Genomic DNA, 20,928 nt, shown 5'->3' on the forward strand with positions numbered 1-20,928 from the left:
TATGACTGTCAACAGTGACATGAGTTCCAAGTCGCGAGTGCGACGACTGTTTTTTTGATGACAGGAGATATTTCGTTTTGCCCTCGTTCACTGCCAGACCCATTTGTTTTGCTTCCTTGTCCAGTCTGGAGAAAGCAGAACTAACGGCGCGGGTGTTAAGACCGATGATATCAATATCATCGGCATACGCCAGCAGCTGTACACTCTTATAAAAGATGGTACCTTCTCTATTAAGTTCTGCAGCTCGAACTATTTTCTCCAGAAGCAGGTTGAAAAAGTCACACGATAGGGAATCGCCTTGTCTGAAACCTCGTTTGGTATCGAACGGCTCGGAGAGGTCCTTCCCGATCTGACGGAGCTTTTGGTGGCCTTTCTTATGGATTGGGCATAGCACACTTAAATTCCAATCGTTGGGCATGCTTTCGTCCGACCATATTTTACAAAGAAGCTGATGCATGCTCCTTATCAGTTCTTCGCCGCCGTGTTTGAATAGCTCGGCCGGCAATCCGTCGGCCCCTGCCGCTTTGTTGTTCTTCAGGCGGGCAATTGCTATTCGAACTTCTTCATGGTCGGGTAATGGAACGTCTGCTCCATCGTCATCGATTGGGGAATCGGGTTCTCCTTCTCCTGGTGTTGTGCGTTCACTGCCATTCAGCAGGCTGGAGAAGTGTTCCCTCCATAATTTAAGTATGCTCTGGGCATCAGTGACTAGATCACCTTTGGGGGTTCTACAAGAGTATGCTCCGGTCTTGAAACCTTCTGTAAGCCGCCGCATTTTTTCGTAGAATTTTCGAGCATTACCCCTAACGGGCAGCTTATCAAGCTCTTCGTACTCACGCATTTCGGCCTCTTTCTTCTTCTGTCTACAAATGCGTCTCGCTTCCCTCTTCAACTCTCGGTATCTATCCCATCCCGCACGTGTAGTGGTCGATCCTAACGTTGCGAGGTAGGCAGCCTATTTTCTCTCCGCTGCGACACGGCACTCCTCGTCGTACCAGCTGTTCTTTTGCACTTTTCGAAAACCAATGGTTTCGGTTGCAGCTGTACGTAAGGAGTTTGAAATCCGTCCCACAGTTCCCTTATACCGAGTTGTTGACGAGTGCTCTCAGAGAGCAGGAGTGCAAGCCGAGTAGAAAAACGTTCGGCTGTCTGTTGTGATTGCAGCTTCTCGACGTCGAACCTTCCTTGCCAGGTAGCTTGATGAATCTTCTTATGCTGGAATCTAGTACTACAGATAACCATATTTCGGGCCCCCGGCGAAGTCAATCAGCCTCAACCCATTTGGGGATGTTTCGTCGTGGAGGCTGAATTTACCGACCGTAGTGCCAAAGATACCTTCTTTGCCCACCCTGGCGTTAAAGTCGCCAAGCACGATTTTGACATCGTGGCGGGGGCAGCCTTCATAAGCGCGCTCCAAGCACTCATAGAAGGCATCTTTGGTCACATCGTCCTTCTCTTCCGTCGGGGCGTGGGCGCAGATCAGCGATATGTTGAAGAACCTCGCTTTGATGCGGATTGTGGCTAGACGTTCATTCACCGCAGTGAATGATAGTACTCAGCGACGGAGCCTCTCTCCTACCACGAATCCAACACCAAACTTGCGCTCCTTTATATGGCCACTGTAGTAAATGTCACAAGGACCTACTCGTCTCTGTCCTTGTCCCGTCCATCGCATTTCTTGGACGGCGGTGATGTCAGCCTTTGTTTTTACGAGGACATCAACCAGCTGGGCAGCGGCACCTTTCCAATTAAGGGACCGGACATTCCAGGTGCATGCCCTTAATTCGTAGTCCTTATTTCGTTTGCCATGGTCGTCATCAAAAGGGGGGTCTCTCATCCGAGCCTGCTGTTGGTTTTTCATTGGGGTGAGATTTTTACGTGGCGGGTCCCAAACCCAGCGCACAACCCTATGTAGGGGATGTTTCGCCTTCTCACTTTAGCTCGCCTTCGAACGGATGTTCTTAGGCTACCCAGAGGATACTTGGTCAAAGACCGGAAGTAGTGAGCTGCTTGAGCCATGTGTAAAAGAATCGCTTCTGGGCACTCCCAAGTGAATGGTGATCAGAGAACTTTCCTCACTTGCGTGAACTTCTACACATGACTCCAGCCTCCCTAAATTACTATTTATTTATTTTAATAAATCTGCATTGAAATAACGTCTATGAAATTTATACTCATTTGATGCCTTGTGTATATCTTAAAAGTAGTCTACTACATCGATTTTCCATATAAGAAATTATAGGCAATTGCTGCACCTGTATTGTAAAAAATGAAAACTAATAAAAACAATATTTCCCTATTTCACTCTATTGTTCCTCTACAGTATTTTAAATTTTAGTGTAAAAGGTTTAACCGATGAGTATAAACGGAGTTGTGATAAAAATATGTAATACTTTTTTAAAACAATATAAACTTCCATGTTATGTGCAACAATTTAAAGTATGGTTGCTGAGTTCATTTAAGGCTAATATGTGACCCATATAAATTCTAATATTTAGACTTATTTATTCGATAGAATGCAACAAATGTCGAGTCATATGCTTGACTTTAAATTGATAACAGGGTTGTTCACTTATTCCATTACTCCATAAAAGTTCTAATATTCCATAAATATTTCATTAATTTTTCCACCTTCTATTGATTTGTAAATTCTCTATGTTAAATAAGCCATACAAATGTAAGTAAGTATATAAGTATGTATATTATTGGTAAGTGAAAAAGTCTTTTCGTATGTAAGTAAGTAAGTATATGTGACCTGGTCTACGAAAAGGGGGCTAACGTGCGAAAACTAGTTTTCTGGGAAAAGCTGTTAAAAATAATAGTCAGTTCCTCGTTATCTCATTAATTGTTCTCCTTTTTTTTTTGACACCTAAGCCCCCTTTTCGTAGACCAGGTCACATATAAGTATATTATTGGTAGTTGAAAAAATCTTTTCGTATTTTGCTAATAGATGTCGTTGCAGTCGTATATCTCCAATCACATTGTGTCATACTATATAGTGTTGGAAAGGTGAATAGGCATATGTATATCATGAGATTTTAAGCTTCATTTAACCAAAAAAAATCGGGGAAGTTGAAAAAAAATTACAGCTGAATGAATGAAAATGAGTGAAAATAATGAAGAAATTCGCTATATTTTGAAATTTTTGTATAAAAAAGGGAAGAATGCCACGTAAGCCACCAATGTGAAGTTTACGGAGACGATGCTGTATCAGTTCAACAATGGTTCGCTCGCTTCCGTTCTGGAAATTACGAAATTTCGATTTACACTGATGAAAGTTTTACACTGATGGAATAATGTCTCTAGCGGAAAAATGGTAGAAAGTGGTCCACCAAATGGTACGTATTTGTTTATTTATTTATTATTATAAATCTAAAAAAATAAGTTAAAATTTTATTAGAAATACGAAAAGAGTTTTTCGACTACCCAATATAATATTTCATTTACGTTCTGAATATAAACATGGATAAGTTTTGAACACCGCGAAAACCGAGATATTTATGTACATATGTAAAACATACCAACTATTTTCACGCAATTATATGTAGAAACTAACTCCCACATTAACAGATATACATACGTGTGTTCAAAAAGTATCGTGAATTTTGTGTTTTTTCAAAAATTATTTATTTATTCATTCATGAATATCTATTTTGTCCCCTTCAAAGTAATCCCCATGAGATATTATACACTTGTGCCAACGGTTTTTCCAATCTTCGAAGCACTTCAAAAAATCATTTTTTTTATCTTCTTCAGCTCCTCCTTCGATGCCGTCTTTATCTCGTCAAGAGAAGCGTAACGTCGTCCTTTCATGGGCCTCTTCAGTTTAGGGAATAAGAAAAAGTCACAGGGGGCCAGATCTGGGGAATACGGTGGCTGCGGCATTAGTGTGTTGTTTTTGGCCAAAAAGTCGCGCACAAGCAACGATGTGTGAGCAGGGGCGTTATCGTGGTGCAAAATCGAATTTCGCGGCGACCCGTCTCATGCCCAAATCATTGACAAAAATCGAATGGCATGAGCCAATCGATATGTTTAGGTCCTCAGCAACTTCTCTAACGGTGATTCGACGATTGGCCAATACCATTTTCTCCACTTCATTAATTTTTTCGTCTGTTGTTGAAGTGCTCGGGCGTCCGGCACGCTCTTCGTCGTTCACATCTTCTCGGCCTTCTGAGAACATTTTGTACCACCGATAAACGTTGCTTCGGTCCAAGGTAGCTTCTCCGTATGCCACAGTCAACATTCGGAATGCATCCGCGCACTTAATTTCGTTTTTCCAACAAAATTTGAAACAGGTTCTTTGATCCACTTTTTTTGAATATGTAAAAATCGAAGACGATCCAAAACACATGCAAGCAAAGCAGCTTGCATTCAAAATGGCCGAGATTGTCGGCATAAGTGAAAGACATGAGTACCAACATAACGCCACAAAAAATTCGAAATTCGAATATACGTAACCCGCGAAAATCCAAAATTCGCGATGCTTTCTGAAGACGCACTTAGCTTAATTTCTACATTTTACCGATTTCGTTCGTAACGCAAAATCATATTGTGGTAAATTTATTCTTATCACACTTAAAATATAACACTTACTAGTCAAAATATCCAGTACAAAGGCAACTTTGAGTCGGAAAGTTAGTTTAAAGAATGCTTGAAGACATATTTGAAACAATTTTATTAAGACAACGCATAATTTATAGAATATATGTAGTATATACATATATCACATAAAGTCCACTAGAATAAAGAAAAAAATGAATGTAGTATGTAACCACTTTTGTAACCTTATACTCGTATATCAACGATTATATGCTTATCTTATTTTATTAAGATACTTATCTTTATATTAGTTAGGTAAAAGGTAAAAGTCAGCCAGAGCTTTAAAACTTATAGTCTCAATCGTTTTTAAGGAAAACGAACTTTGAAGATCATTGATGCTTGATTTCTATATTAAAAAGTGAAGGAATCAACCGTAGCATCTTTCCTTTAAAATTGAATGTTTCTGACATGTTTCTTTTGTTGCTTTACCGAGTCAATGCACTATTGTAGGGTAGTGTACGTGGTTAGCATCCGATTTCACCCATTTTTACACAGAATGATTAAGTGCTACAGGAAAATGTTTGCAGTACTCAAGTTATTGCTTGTACCTGCAGAGGGACAAACAGATCGACTAATAGACATCAATTCGTCATCTTGATCATCTTAACATGTTAACATTCGATTAGTTTTACACGTGCCCGTTGTTGTACTCGCGTATATGTTTCTATGAACTCAGCACCTGTCTTTCGGCATGCATTCGAATATCAAAGGTTTTCTCCGTCTTATTTACCAATTTGATAACTGCTTACCACAAAATATCATATTTGCATATAATTGAATAGGCCTATATCATATGAACATTTACATATGTATATATATAATTGTTCTCAACATTAGTCATGAAAGCATAAATCTGGTTTTCGAATCTATTCCGTATAAAAATGCGTTTTAAACCACTCCATTATAACCAAATAAATGTAAACAGTTAGTCATGATACCCATCTTGTTAAAATATCTTGACGTCTTGTTAAAATATAATTCCGTCAATAAGTGTTGTATAGATTTGTTAGAAGTTTTTCGGGGGCTGACTCACTTTAAAAAACATTTATTAACAGTGTTGTTAGAAACAATGATATATAGTTTTTAATAATAAAAAATATAGTAAAATTGTAAATTCTGAAAGCAATTTTTTATACTTCATATGTAACTTTTATATCTGGGGACTTATTCCAACGGTTAGGCACAGGTTTATTGCCCGATCTATGGTAATAGTTAGACCACTGAATAAATTAAAATTAAATTATTTAAATACAATTATTTTAATTAGCCACATACGGATTAAACTATTTCAGTAGAATAAGCTGCTTTAGTTTCGAACGCTATTGTATGTGCAAGTCAAAGAATTATAAGTCGACAAAACTTGTTTTGACTCAATTTTAAGAGAATAATGTATATTATTATTAGCAGTGAGGTTGTTCCTATTTAAGCTGAGTAAAATATAGTCACCTGAAATGCAAAACAACGAATCATCAAAAAATTAGAAATTGAGTTTTTTATTAATTGTGATCCCCTACATCATACCACACATACATACGTATGTTAAAAATTTTAAATTTCTGCTCAGATCAGATAAAGACAAGTTAATAGCAAATTTCTTTCTATTTTACATAATCTTTTCTTCTCCTTTAAACTTATGATAAGTGATGTTACGTTATTTTGTATATTAGATGACGATATTTACAAATGTATTAATACATACATTACTCATCACTGAGTAACTAAAAATTAAAATTCTGGTTTTGGCGCGAATTCTCAATTTGTAATGAATGACATGGGAAATTCCTTTAAAGTTTGCTAAAGTTATCTAAATAAGTGTGTAAGTATTGTTATTTTATAAATTTATTATCTTTCGATATAAATATGTGAATTGATCATGTTAAGAAGGCAATTCCTGGATAGGAATGTTCAATCTAATAGTAATAATGCCTGAATGTTTGTGGATATAAATGACTATTTGAATTTAGATTCAAAACCAATTATACTCACCATTGGTTCCCACTTCCGTATCACAGGAGACAATCAATTAATCAAGAAAACACCGCAAAACTATCAAGATTTAAACATACAATAAACGCTATTAAAATTGTAAATATATACATAAGTATATTCATAGACATATGTATAATATTAAACAATAAGTAAATAGCAATTGTTTTTTATCGTTTGTATGAAATATACAGTAATATAGTATGTAATTTTTGTAACCGATCGAATTGCGTAGACGAGTACATGAAAGTCCAATGGAAGTAGCTTTGGTCACTAGATGAGAGGCCAGATAAAATTATATATACATATGTATATGTTTATTAACGATGAGTTGTTTATATTGACGTAGAATTAGAATATGTGTCTGAGCAAGAAACCGGCACTATTCTCTTGAAATTTTGACACTGGTCGACAGATGAGACGGATGATGATGCTGTATGATTAGCTGGGAGAATCTTCATTTAAAACAAGTTATTTTGCATATTCACATTTTGTGAGTTTTATAGAATTTGTAAAATGTTATTACGTTTCATCTCAATTTTCTTATCTTCAATATAAGAAGCGATCAATTTTGAGATTCCACACTATTCGCGAAATAACTACAGTTGTGTAAAGTAGTAAAGACAATACGATACATTTAAGTATTTTATTTTATAAATTCAAATAGGTTTACGCAGCAAAAAGCGAAATGAAATTAAGAACCTTTACCGTTTTCTTGTTGGTAAGTATGAGTATGTAGCACGATTTTCAGTACATTTATATGAATTTTTTCCAATAATCAATATTAGTCATAAATTTATCTAATAAAATTTACAAAGCCCAGTGTTATAACGCCAGATCTCGTAGCATAATAATGCAGGAGTAGTGAAAATCTTTGGTAAAAAAATGAGAAGAATATTCTCTTCTGTACACATGTGTATATAGGTACATATGTATGATATATTTTTAGTGTATGATGTAATTATTTCACAAACGTCAATTTTTATTTTTCAGTTATATATAGTATATGTAAACTTTTAATTGTGGTATATATTTTCAAGGCGCTAGCAACCCCACTTCTTGCTGAAAATATCTTCAAGATTAATATTTCACCAGAGGAAGCCCAACAATTTCTGAACAGTGCAAATCTTCGAGGTCTAGACAATATTGACTATGCTCCTAAGACAAGTGAAAACGAGCTGCCAGAATCTCGCAATGAAAAAGGTGAGTTCGTATACATGGGTCGTGTGATAGATCACCCTGAGGAATATGTTGAAGAACATTATGACGCTCACCAATATCATGGACAGGACGGATTAGGCCAATATGTGTATGGTTATCGTGATTGGAATCAGGGCAAGAATGAAAAGAAGGACGAATCAGGCACAGTAAGTGGTTCATATAAGTATGTTCAACCCACTGGTCGAGATTTTGTGGCCAAATACTACGCGGATCGTTCAGGATTTCATGTCGAAGATAACCGACCAGCCTATTTGAAGGAGCCTGCCACCAAGACACCGGCAGTTCGCAAAGCAGAGGAAGAGCATTTTAAACTGTGGGGTGAATTAGCAGCTGCCAACGGTAACAACCCTGATCCATTTGCACCTGAATATCAACAGCAACGCAATGAACCTGCAGAATCGGAATACAAGGAATATGTTCATCAAGAACCCCCTTATGTTCCTGGACCTGAGGAAACTGGTCCTCCACGAGGCTTCTTCTACGCTTTTGACTATAATGTACCCCTATTGCGAAACAAGAAGGAACGCGAGGAGTTGGAGCATCTCCGAGCGGAAAATAATAATAATGAGTGAAATATAAGTTTTTAATACAATCGATATACAATCAATTGTCTTTTATATCATTCATTCATTTAGTTGATTTTAAAAGTATGTGCAATTTGAACGCTACACTAAACTGAAATGAGAATCTTGTCTTATAAAAATATAATTGTGAATTACGTTTCGTTGTTAATTCAGTAATAAAAAAAGAAAAGAATAATGTCCTCATAACAATTTTTACCATAAGTGCTACATAGATATATAGGTTATTATTCGTAATTACCATCTAAAATATAACATTTTTGAATGTGTTGAAAACATGTATTTATGCAACGGAAATGTTTAGAACAAAAAGTAAAATAAATTTATCGTTCTGCGAAAAGATGAATATTAATTTCAAAGTAATTTGTATAATATCAATTCATATCCATCTGCGCCATCAATTGAGGAAAATTAACACAGATTTCACCCATTTTTAATACAGAATGATAACATGTTATGTATGTAAAACATTATAACGAAATTTTACTGAAATATCTATCATTCTGTCTTCTCGCTCATAACCCAAGCGGTTTATACTTGTGTTAAGCTGTCTTTTAGCAAAGCTCATGAAATTTGAAAGAGCTTACATGAAACAACTGGATGTGTATATATGTACTTATTTTAGAATTAACTTTTAATAGAAAAAATTATAACGATAAGATTAAATGAACTTAAATATAATTTGGCAAAAGAAAGCAAGATCCTTATGACTTTCCACGTTTCATAGTTGCTTTTGAGGAAATTATAACTTACTACTGTGATCAAATTGAAAGGTGAATTTTGTCCATTTCATCTCCTCCAAAGTAATCCGCTCCCGCTGCTATACACTAATGCCCACGAATTTTCCAGACATCATAGCACTTCGAAAAATCCTCCGTCGTGATGGCCATCAGTGCCTTCTTCGATTCAGCTTTTATATCCTCAATTGAATCAAAACGGTGTCCTCGGAGTGGTCATGTGAATTTGCTAATAACCAGAAGTTACACGAAGGTAAATCAGGCGAATGCGGTGGTTGCGGCACGATATGTTATGATTGTTGAAAATGTGGCGATATGATCACGGATAACCAATGCAGTATGAGATGGTGCATTATTACATTTCTTTGTTCAATAAATTCAGACATAGTAAAAATCGAAGAATTCACTTTTAGAGCCTCATAAAACGACGAGTATCTCAAATACTAATGAATATTTTGACGTGAAATTTAGCATAGATGTCATTGACAGTACTACCAACTTACAGGAAAAAAGTGCCTCTGCCGTGGTGGAGGGGCTTAGGCGCAAGGCATACTCGGTATCTCCCAGCCGGTGTGGGTGGTGCCGAAAGGCACTGCCCAGGCGGGATGTCGTGTACCGCATGCGTGCGTCAACCAAGAGCTACACCTCCTAATCCAGGGTGTTATGCGACTCCCGTGCCCATTGGATGATTTGCAGCCAGGAGATAAATTCGGCTGTATTCTTACGGAGCCTCCCCAACACCGGGCCGAATTGGGGAATAACTGTGGCCTTACCGCGTCAAGGGGCTCTGGCGTGGCGGACCCCCTAGTTCCCCATAAGAAAAATACATCCGACAGCTCACCTCGCTGAGCCAAGGGTCGTAAGAACAAGATGAGCAACCAGAAACCAAACGTAACTACACAAAACAACCCGACAATAATTCAACAACATAGGACAACGGTCACGGTCAATGGAAAAGGACAAGTAAGCAGCGTAGCGACAGGCAAGGGTAGTCAAGGAGCTAGGCGGAAGTTTAGCTTCATTGACGCTCTCTTGCCAGAGGAGCGGGCGCTGTTTGAAGACCATGCCAGGGAGATTGATCACGACATGACCTCAAGCAGCGGCGCTCGCCTGGCGGAAGTGCCTGCTGCCGCTGAAGTAGCTACGAGCGCCGCCTATGGGAGAGTTTCAGAGCATTTTCCAGGCGGAAGTATTTGCAATAAGTCGATGCACAGAGATAAACCTCCATCGCAACTATCGCAATGAGCAGATAGCCATACTCAGCGATAGTCAAGCAGCACTAAAAGCAATCTCCTCCTACGAGATCAGATAAATGCTTGTGCAGGAGTGCAGAGAACGGCTGAACAGCCTTGCGGAAAGAAACCAGGTGCACCTAATCTGGGTGCCAGGTCGCAGAGGAATAGCCGGTAACGAACTGGCAGATGAGCTCGCCCGCTCCGCAGCCTCCACCAAAATGGTAGGTTCCGAACCCTTTACTGGGGTGGGTCCCCATACCATAAAGGAGCTACTCCACAAAGAAGAAGGAGTGGGCAGGAAAGAGCATTGGCAACGAACACACGGCATGTGGCATGCCAAGTTGCTAATGGGAGCGTACAACTTGAGCAGGTTCAAAGTTGTAATTAACCTCCCCAGGAATTAACTCAGGCTACTGGTCGCATTTTATACTGCCCACTGCAAGCTAAATAGGCATTTGTATAACATGGGCCTATCTTCTTGCACAAACTGCGACATGGAGCCTAAACACCGGAACACCTGCTGATCGACTGCACAGCAGTCTGTAGACGCAGGATTAAGGCCCTTGGAACCATGTTTCCGGATAGGGATCGCATCGCCTCACTAGCACCCGGTAGAATATTGGACTTCATCAATGCGCTGGGGCTAAGTGAGTCCTTTTGATTTAGGAGAGGGCACAATAGACCTAAGGTCGCGGTGCATTCCTCAACGATAAATCTAATCTAATCTACAGGAAAAAAATGTTCCGATTCGAAAAACACGCGAAGTATAAATTAAAAATTTCAATTTGATCACAGTAGTATATAAAAATCTAACTATACTTTTTGAAGTAATTGAAGTGTTAATATCTTTTCAGATTGCAATATCGTCCCCTCAATATAACAATAGCGTATGTGCTCATACGCCATTATTTTTTATTGCATATTTAGAATCTCCATCATTGATTCTATGTCTGGTCAAAATTTCGTCAAATTCTACTTCCACAAAGTGGGTCAAAATGTCATTGGAAAAAATGGTGCATAATTTCATGTTCAGAAATTTCCTTCAATAAGAAAATTACAAAAACTTTAAACTCGATTTTCTCAAAACCCAAAAAAAATTATACGCTATTGTTATATTGAGGGGACGATATATTCTTTTCCATATTTCTATTTACATATACATATCAAAAGAAGATAACGTAGAATATAATTTATGGTGTTCAAAGTAGTAGTCTTGTGCGCCCATTGAAGAACACCCAACTAAACGGCGTTAATGTATAGCAACCTAATTTTTTATAGTACAAATGTGTCACTGAATGAACTAGGAGGTTATCTACCTTTTAAAAGATAAAATATAATTTATAAAGAAAAGATAATTATATTGTATTTATATTGGTGTATTCAATTGGTAAATTTACTGTTTGTTGTAATTGCTATTATTTATACTTGAAAATATAAAAGTCAAGTTTCTTTATTATGTATATATCAATTTTTATATAAAGTTACAAATTTACAAAATTATATATTGCTATTTCACATTGTATATCTTATCGTTTTTATGTTACTTTACATCCTTATAACGTTATAATAAATTATAATTACCTTAATCATTCACACTTACAGCTAGCCCCCATCTTTCGTGGGGTATACGTATAATAACTTACTAAGTATTTTAATTTAACTAGTTATTAATTTTAAATTTTTAATTATATATTTCCTTATATTTAGTTAAATATAATGGATTAAAGAATTGAGAACTTTACTTTACTTTAAAAAATCACAATTCAATTGTAATACGTAGCCAAATAATTTATGCCAAGACAAAAGTGGAGTATTTGCATTTATACACTCATATGTATGCGCATATAATTAATTTTTTTCAATCAAACTGATACAAATTATTAAACACAGCAGTCATATTCTCCTCATGGCAGTTATGATAGATATACTTATGTATGTAGGTATCCATTCTATACCAGGGCAGTGTAATAGGGCACCAAAACACTAATGTAATTAAATTTATATTGTATAACTGTATGTACATTCAAATAATTTTCATCGGAAAAGTCGTTTCGGCTTCTATAGGAAAGTCTACTTACATTTACATATTTCGGTTGCACAATAATTTCCCCCCCAAGTACATATGGTGTACGAGTAGGCATAATTTGCAGGACTCATAGCCGAGGCCATATGTATGTGTATAGAAAAGGATATTTTAAGTTATTACTCTTGAGTTGGATATAAGACATATTATCCAATAATTTACTGAAATAATTGTGATTCTTCTGCGACATACAAATTACTGTACTACAATTCTAGCTCAATGTGGTAATCCTCAATTGGAAAATAATAAAGTTGTAAAACTTGTAGACACCATAATTATTATTCTTATGACAATTCCCACTTTTGGAAAAGGAACTGTCTGTGCCATATGTATTTGAAAAAAAACACTTATTTGTTTGAATTTGTTCCGAGGTATCATTAATCGCCTTAGTTTCAATGAATATAGAGTCTTACTGTTCTCATTTAAAATTTAGATCTTAAAATATCAGTTCATATACAACGTAATAGTTTTGTTACCTTTTATTCATTATTGAAATTTTGTGACATTTTTTCATTCATTTAGTTTTATACTAAAATAACACAAATGCAAAAATATCTAAAAAAAAAAAAAGAAAATATGCAAAAACGGCTAGTTATGTTCATTATATATTTTGTAAGAAGCATTTAAAATAATTAAGGGGTACACCTAGTCTGACAGCTTAAAAAAGCGACTTTTGGGAATTAAAAAAAATACCTTATAAATTGTTTTAAAATTCTAAGGGTATACTCGTATTATTGCTTTTTTAAGAAAATGCAGAAAAGTTTTAGAAGAAAAAAAATATATATGTATGTATGTACAAACAAAAGTCTCCTCGCTACAATGATTCAACATATTGTGTTTACAATGACCAACAATCGAAAAATAACAAGAAGTGAGAAATGCGGTATTTTTTCTATTTGTTGATGGAGACCTATAAATAGAAGATGAGGATTTGATAGTGATCGGATCATTTGTTTCCGAGCAGCAAACTTATAATCGTAATATATAATCATAAATATTCGTCTAAAATTTTAGTGTGTTATTTTTGAAGGTATACATACATATGTACATATGTATAGATAGATGCAAGAATACAAAATTGAGACTTTCGAAATTTCATATTAGGTGGTTTACAGCAGTTAACTTTACTGCTTTTAATAAGTTTAATGAAAACCCAGCAGTTTTAAAAACATAAATAAATAGATGATCAAATTCGATACTTCGTTTTTGTATATCTCATATGTATATATGAATGTTAATTTACTTCTAAACCTAATTTCATAATACTTTGGAAATATGTAAATGCTTACTTTATATTCGTTCAATTTAAAAAAGCAATCCAAAATTTTACTTATGTTTAAATGACGTAATTAAAATTACAAATGTTACATTTAGGGGAAACACTTTATATATAAAAATTAATGCAGCAATGGGCCATGAGTTTCCTTAAATAATTGTGTAAACAAATTTTTTCATTATAAAATCATATCAAATAAAAACTAAACAAAATAAATTGATAGTTTAGTTTTAAAACACGACTTGTTTTATTAAAGGCTAATGTTTCCGTTTAACATTAGAGTCCCTACAATACAAATAATCGGACTTCTTAGACATATTCAGTGACACACGAAAATGATCACGCTTCAATCGAAAAGCTTTTTTCTTTCCGTCTTAGATTTGCAAATCAAACACAAACCCGACTAAATATTTATCTTAGTTGGTGTTTGAGATCCCTTTACGAATATATTTTACGTCCTCACAAAAATTAGAGTTAAGATCAATTTTGAGACTTTTGCTGGAAGAGTTCAGACTTTCGCAAAACAATTATTTCATAAAATGGAATAATTTTAATTTTTTGGCTTCATTATAGTGTGGGGATTGGTTGGTGAAAATGTGTCAGACATTGTCTTTCAACAGAATAATGATCTGAAACACAAAGCAAAGAGTCCCTCCTCGAGTTTGCTCAGGACATTAATATTATTATTCTAGATTGGTCCCCACAAGGTCCGGACCTTAAGGGGCTATACCAGTGTGACGCTTTCAAAAATTTTTTTTTTTGCTTTTTCGATAGTTTATACATATATTCAAAAATATCCTGTGAATTCGGCAAGGTCGTATTCTTTCGTCGTTTTCTCGAAACGACTTTTTTCAAAATTGCTGACATCATAACTCAACGAGAAATTGACCGATCGACTTCAAATTAAAACTGAATAAAATAATTTAATATAGCTAAAAATATGCTTTAATACGTCCATAGAACGTCGAAACACTCAATCTAGTACTTTCTTTTAAAAAAATTCACGAAAATCGCCTAATTTTTCATGCGTCACACTGGTATAGCCCCTTAACTCAACAGAGCACCTGTGGGGTATACAAAAAAAATTCCAGAAACATGGGCAAGTTTCAGTTTAAGTATGCCTAGAATAATCAGAGCCATTATAGACGCAAAAGTTGATTATACGAAAGTTTAATATTAACTTTTAACCCTGTTAATATTAAGTCACAAAATTGATCACACTGAAATATTTTATATTTAGCTTCATTATTGCTTTTATTTGTAGTTGTTTAATGAAAAACAAAATAAAAGCATTTATAGGACATCAAAACATTTTCGAGTTCATCGATTAGGAATGTATTGATACCGTGTGATCAATTGTGTGAGTCACTATATATGCCTAATAAATCTATGTGCATCTAACTGGAAAATAATACAAGAGAATAATTCTATCTATTTTGCTGACGCCGAAGTAGCAGCGATTTTCAACTTAGCATACATGTTGTCACCACTTGCGGTTGTTTCGATTTTATTGAGATCCAAATGTTGTATCTCATTTTCTAAACTAATACAGTTTTTTTCGTAATTTATCTTTGGATCACAGTCCACTGAAGATTTCTCACAATTCTCAACACTTGCGACTTTTTTGTCTTTGCTTTTTTTCAAAGCATTGAGTAAAGTTTTATCTTTCGATTTGCTTTCTTTATCTTTATCTTTTTCTTTGTTTTTATAGTTCTTGAAACGTGGGAATATGCATCCGTTAGGTAAAAACCCAACTAATTTATCTTTTTTAGTAATAGTTGATGCGGATACTGCGGGAAAACCCGTTGTATTCATTTTTATATGATTGGAAGTTGTAAGTCCTGAACTTGTACCTATGTTATTTATAGCGGGAGTTTCTATTGTGAGTATTGTGCTAGATGATAAAGGCGAAGGACTATCAATATGTTCGACACCTTTACTTTTACTTTTTTCTTCTCCGATAATAAGTTGAGGGCCAGAAAGAGTTTTGGCAGATACTTCTCTATTATCGCAAGTATCGGTTGTGACAGATAATTTATTAGTGGCATCAGTTTGATCATTTCCGTCACTTAAAATAGTAATCTCATCATCACCACCACTTGCGGTATTAGCACTTACTTCATACGTTTCTTGAGGTTGTTTTAATTTTACAGTGTTCTTTATATGTACGGTGAAATCACCTGCTGCAGATGCATTTGTACTATCTGACTGCACAGAAACAGTTTTATTATTTAAGGATTTTTCAGCTAAACTACCCAACAAAAGTTTATCCGATTTTTCTGTACATACTGTATTGATTTGTTTTTGTTCCGAAATTCGTACAGCTTCAGTAGACCTTGGAAACATCTGTTGAGTGGTGATGCTGTGAAAATGATGCTGCTGTCGTTGTTGTATAATTTGCTCCTCCCTTTCTCGATCTCTTTGAGCTTGCACCGCACTCCAGACATCTTTTAGTTCTCCAGATATATCCCTATCCTTTAGAATAATGGCGTTCCTAAAATAAGATAAAATAAAATTATTTTACATTTATTCCTAGATAAATTTCACATCAGTCATATGAATTATAAGTCTCAGCAAATACTGCTTTTAAATACATTGCCACAAAATTCATCAAATGTAATATCGAAAAGCTTCGCTTCTATCGTCTCAAAGATATGAAATCATTGATGATTTAAATTGTTCCCTGTGTAAAATCCATCAGCCACGTGGAGTTTACTTAAAATTATTTTTTAACTATGTACAATCTTTATAACCGATCAACTACTGAACCGATTTTGATACAATTTTGAAGTATGTGTAGATATTGACCCAACTTAAAAAAAATAGGATATTTTTTCTATTGAAAATCAATAGTTTATATATAATACATATATTATTATAATTATCTTTAATGTTCGGTCTGGGCTTTTTTATTCTAGGAATTGTTGTTGTTGTTGTTGTTTAACGGAAATCTAATCCCCGTTGGGATGGTAAATGTCATTTGTGTTGTCGTCGATGTCATCTAACGGTAGGCCCAAGAAACGTGCTGTTTCGACGGGGTCGGACCAAAGGGAGAAGGGCGTTAGATGGGTGGGGTTTGTGGGGCATGCAAAGAGGTGGTCAGTATCATGCGGAGACTCGTTGCATGCAGGACATACGTCGGGTATGTCAGGGTCTATTCTGGATAAGTAGGAGTTTAACCTGCTACAGTATCCAGAACGAAGTTGCGCAAGGGTCACACGCGTTTCTCGCGGCAGCTGGAGCTCTTCATCTGCGATGGGTGGTGGTTTAACTCCAAGAACGCCATTCACGGGAAGGGAGTCGGTGAAGGTGTTAATGGCTCCGCTGTGAATGGCGGTCAGTACCTGTCTGAAGTTAGCTGCGTCCGAAGTCCGGTCGGCGTACTGTACGACGTCGTCGACGTAATCCAGGAATGACCTTTTGATGCTCCTAGGAGGCGGTTCCGCTCCAAGCAGATGACTGCAGGGGTGATTTCTGCGAAAGCATCCCAGCAAGAACTGCCTGGAGAGGAGTTCATTATGCTCCTTAACTGGGAGCATAAGCGTCTCACTGTGTAGGTGTTCAATGGGAGACATCAAAAGGCATCCTGTAGTGGTCCGGAGTGCAGTGTTCTGACAGGTCTGTAGTTTCCTCATCTGCGTACCACTGCATCCAGGCGACCATATGGGGGCTGCGTAATTGAGGACCGGCCGGCCGATTGCCTTGTATGTTGCCAACAACGTTTCTTTGTCTTTTCCCCATGTGCTGCCGGCTAGCGACTTGAGGATTTTGTTGCGGCTCTGTACTTTGGCGATAATCGCGGTCGTATGAGGAGAGAAGGAGCATAGACTGTCGAATGTTACGCCTAAAATCTTAGGATTGTTGACAGTCGGAATTTTGACGCCGTCGACTGCAATGTTAAGCTCAAGTCTATACTCCTTCGTCCAGTTTGTGAATATGGTCGCTGTGGATTTGGTGGGGGAAAGTGTGAGATTTCGTGCAGTGAGGAAACGAGAAAGGTCGGAGAGGTAGCTGTTTACCTTCGAACACATGCCATCGATTCCATTGCCCGACGCCAATATCGTGCAGTCATCAGCGTACGAGGTTATGGAAACTCCTTCTGGTGGTTGTGGGAGTTTCGAGATGTAGAAGTTAAACAGTAGTGGGGAGAGGACACCACCCTGCGGAACCCCCTGTTTAATTCTTCTCAGTTTAGATGTTTTACCTCGAAATAGTACGGATGACTGGCGACCGCTCAGATAGTTCATGGTCCACCTCTTTAGCCCTGGAGGGAGCGTAGTTGTTTCGATGTCCTGCAGTAGCGTTGTGTGATTGACCGTGTCAAACGCTTTTGACAGGTCCAACGCTACGAGGATCGTTCTTTCGCAGGGTGGTTTCTGGTTGAGGCCACGAACTATCTGGGCGTTTATGACGCTAAGTGCTGTGGTGGTGCTATGCACTTTTCGGAATCCATGCTGGTGGTTGGCTAGGCTGAGGTGGTGAGTGAAGGTCGGGAGTAGCAAGGCCTCAAGTGTCTTCACTACTGGGGAGAGGAGAGTTATCGGTCGATAAGATTCCCCTTTGTTGGCGGGTTTCCCAGGTTTCAGTAGTGGGACCACTCTTCCGACTTTCCACACATCGGGTATTTGAAGAGTGGTCAACGACAGATTGAGGACCTTGGTGAGATATCCTACTCCCGTCGAGCCTAGATGCTTTAGCATTAGCATGTTGATTCCATCAGGGCCAATGGATTTAGATGATTTAGTTTTTTTGATGGCACCCTGAACCTCCTCATCGGTGAAAGTAAGTGGCGCGCCTTCGTTTGGCATTTTGCGCAGCCGTCGGTTAACACATCGTTTAGCTTTGTCTACCGAAGGGTGCAGTGTAAATTGCCGGCTAAAATAGCTCGCGCACTTCTTCGGGTCCGAAGAGGCATGACCATTGAATTGAACTTCAACTCGGTCGTCTTGTCTCTTCGAGTTAGACAGAGCTTTGACAGTAGCCCAAAGCTTACTCACTCCGGTGGAGAGGTTACAGGACTTCAGGTGCTCTATCCATTTCGTCCGCTTATGTTGGTTTACCATTCGCCGAATCTCCAAATTGAGATCCCTTATTCGGGGATCCCCGGGATCGGCATAGCGTAAGGTGTCGCGCTCATTAGCTAAGACGGCTGCTTCGGCTGGGAAATTGGGGCGGATTTCCGCGATTCTTCCAGAATAGGTAGAGCTTTGAAGGTGCTCTCAGTAAATTCTGTGAAGCCGACCCAATTAGCTTTGTTAAAGTTAAAATAGGTGCGGTTGTCCACAGAAACAAAATCGGGAGGCTTCTCGATCGAGATAATTATGGGCAGATGATCTGATGCGAGAGTTAGCATAGGTCGGCAGGTTATGCTGTTTATCAGACCACCGCTAGCAATGGTAATATCAGGCGAGCTATTACAGGTGCCCATAACTCTGGTGGGGGCTTCGTCATTCATTGTGGAGAATGTCGAATCGTCAATCTGTTCCGCCAGCTCCATCCCCCTACGATCATTTGACAGGCAGGAATGCCAAAGATCGTGGTGCGCGTTAAAGTCGTCTAGTACCAAACGGTTTTCACCACGAAGTAGCGCACCTATATTCGGGTGATATCCTGTTGGGCAACATGTAACTGGAGGGATGTATATATTAAATATTTCGAGCTCGACATCGCCTGACCGGATAGCTATACCCTGACATTCTAGGGTAGTATCCCTGGGGTCGATGTCTACATCGATTAGACGATACTGCACGGTGTTGTGCAATATGAAAGCTAGGCCACCACCATTATCTCGCTCGCGATCTTTACGTATAACGTTGAAACCTGCACAACTCAGAAGATCTGAGCGGCTGTTTAACTTGGTTTCTTGGACCGCAGCTATCTATAGACGTTCCCGATTCATAAGTGCAACTATCTCCTCGATCTTACTCTGGAGTCCGTTGCAGTTAAATTGAAGCAGCCGAGTTTGTCGCGGGTGTCCGTGGGTGATCCTGGGGGTGAGGGAGTGACGTGTGGGTGGAAGTTGTTGCAGCTGTAGTACCCGCAGGGGCGGTTGTCGCGCTGGGGTGTTAATAGGCGACGCCACTGTTGTGAGTTGCGGGGGCAGACTCCTGCAGCATGGGGCAACGTATGAGTCACTCCACTCATGTGTGGTGCGCAGGCCGGAACACGCCGAAAAGTGACACCAGCCAGTACAAGAGTTGCACTTGACGTATGCCACGTTCCGACGTATGACGGTCTGACACACGGAACAGACAGTGCGAGGGACCAAGAGCTGCTGGTTGGTTCTCGCACGAGGATTGGAGCGGGATGAAGGTTGGGGGGGGGGGGACAAGTCAGAGGGGGAGCTATGTTGCCTGATTGAGCTCCTAGGGACCGTAGAGGTCCTCTGTTGGCCACTCGGATTTGGTGGCGGCGCGGCGCGCGAACTATGTGCGGATTGCACAGCCGTAAAGGCTTGGGTCGCAGTATTGCGCAGGCAACATGGGGCCACGTAACGCGTGGTCCACTCCCTATGTGTCTTAAGGCCTGAACAGGTCTTAAGATGGCTCCATCCATTGCATGTGTTGCACCTCACCGAGGTGGAGTTTGGATGGAGCCGTTTTGCGCATACGCAGCAGAAAAATTCCTCCGGGCCCGGGTTGGACTCAATGCCAGCGCGAGTCAGGAGGATACGGAACAACCCTGCTGCAAGGCGTTGCTCTAGTAACGACAAACACAAATTAACACTTACCGATCCAAACGGGGTTAGATCGCCGAAAGAACAGCCCTTGGTCGGATGAAATCCGAGTCAATTCCGGTGCGTAGAACCGGCTGTCGTGGGAATTGAGGATTTGCCATAACAGGAATTGTTGTTCTTTTGTGACGGCAGAAAACATTCCTGAAGTAATTTCGAGGACGACTGAGACTCGACTGTCGTGGGAATGGATTATGTAGATTGCGCTATGTTAAAAGCCAAAATATGTCATAAATACTACAAAATATACGGTAAAAAAGAGAATTGGTATTGGCAGTTGCACCACCTAGCCTTGAGGCTATGTTCTGTTGCAGGGATTTTCAATGACATCATCAGATAATAAGTCTCAATGTCAACAATTACAATTTTGGGTTTCGATTTTAAAAATTCATTTTTCCATTTATTAATGACTATGTCTGAAACCACGGCTCACTCGCGTATCAGTTGGGACTGGCATGAAATCTTTATTGGATTGTT

General features: G+C 38.3%; 2 protein-coding genes across 4 annotated transcripts in view; one reads left to right on the forward strand and one right to left on the reverse strand.

The window, feature by feature from the left end:
- The window catches only part of LOC126763369 (general odorant-binding protein 70), a 63,227-nt gene that overhangs the window by 40,360 nt on the left and 1,939 nt on the right, over window positions 1–20,928 (reverse strand). Inside the window, exons 3-4 of one of the 3 annotated variants that reach the window (XM_050480815.1) lie at window positions 16,008–16,212; window positions 11,715–15,926 (exon numbers count right to left, since the gene is read on the reverse strand). In XM_050480815.1, the coding sequence (XP_050336772.1) occupies window positions 15,150–15,926; window positions 16,008–16,212 (982 nt within the window). In that variant the 3' untranslated portion in view covers window positions 11,715–15,149. Of the gene's footprint in view, window positions 1–11,714; window positions 16,213–20,928 lie in introns of those variants that run through there. The other 2 variants (XM_050480816.1, XM_050480814.1) reach the window with 2 other exon arrangements.
- LOC126763373 (uncharacterized) lies at window positions 7,151–8,739 on the forward strand. The gene is made up of 2 exons (XM_050480821.1): window positions 7,151–7,306; window positions 7,626–8,739. Exons 1-2 carry the CDS (start codon window positions 7,274–7,276, stop codon window positions 8,376–8,378), a joined length of 786 nt encoding a protein of 261 aa, XP_050336778.1. The 5' UTR covers window positions 7,151–7,273; the 3' UTR covers window positions 8,379–8,739.

Source organism: Bactrocera neohumeralis, chromosome 6, assembly GCF_024586455.1.
Source record: "Bactrocera neohumeralis isolate Rockhampton chromosome 6, APGP_CSIRO_Bneo_wtdbg2-racon-allhic-juicebox.fasta_v2, whole genome shotgun sequence".
NCBI classification, from domain to species: domain Eukaryota; kingdom Metazoa; phylum Arthropoda; class Insecta; order Diptera; family Tephritidae; genus Bactrocera; species Bactrocera neohumeralis.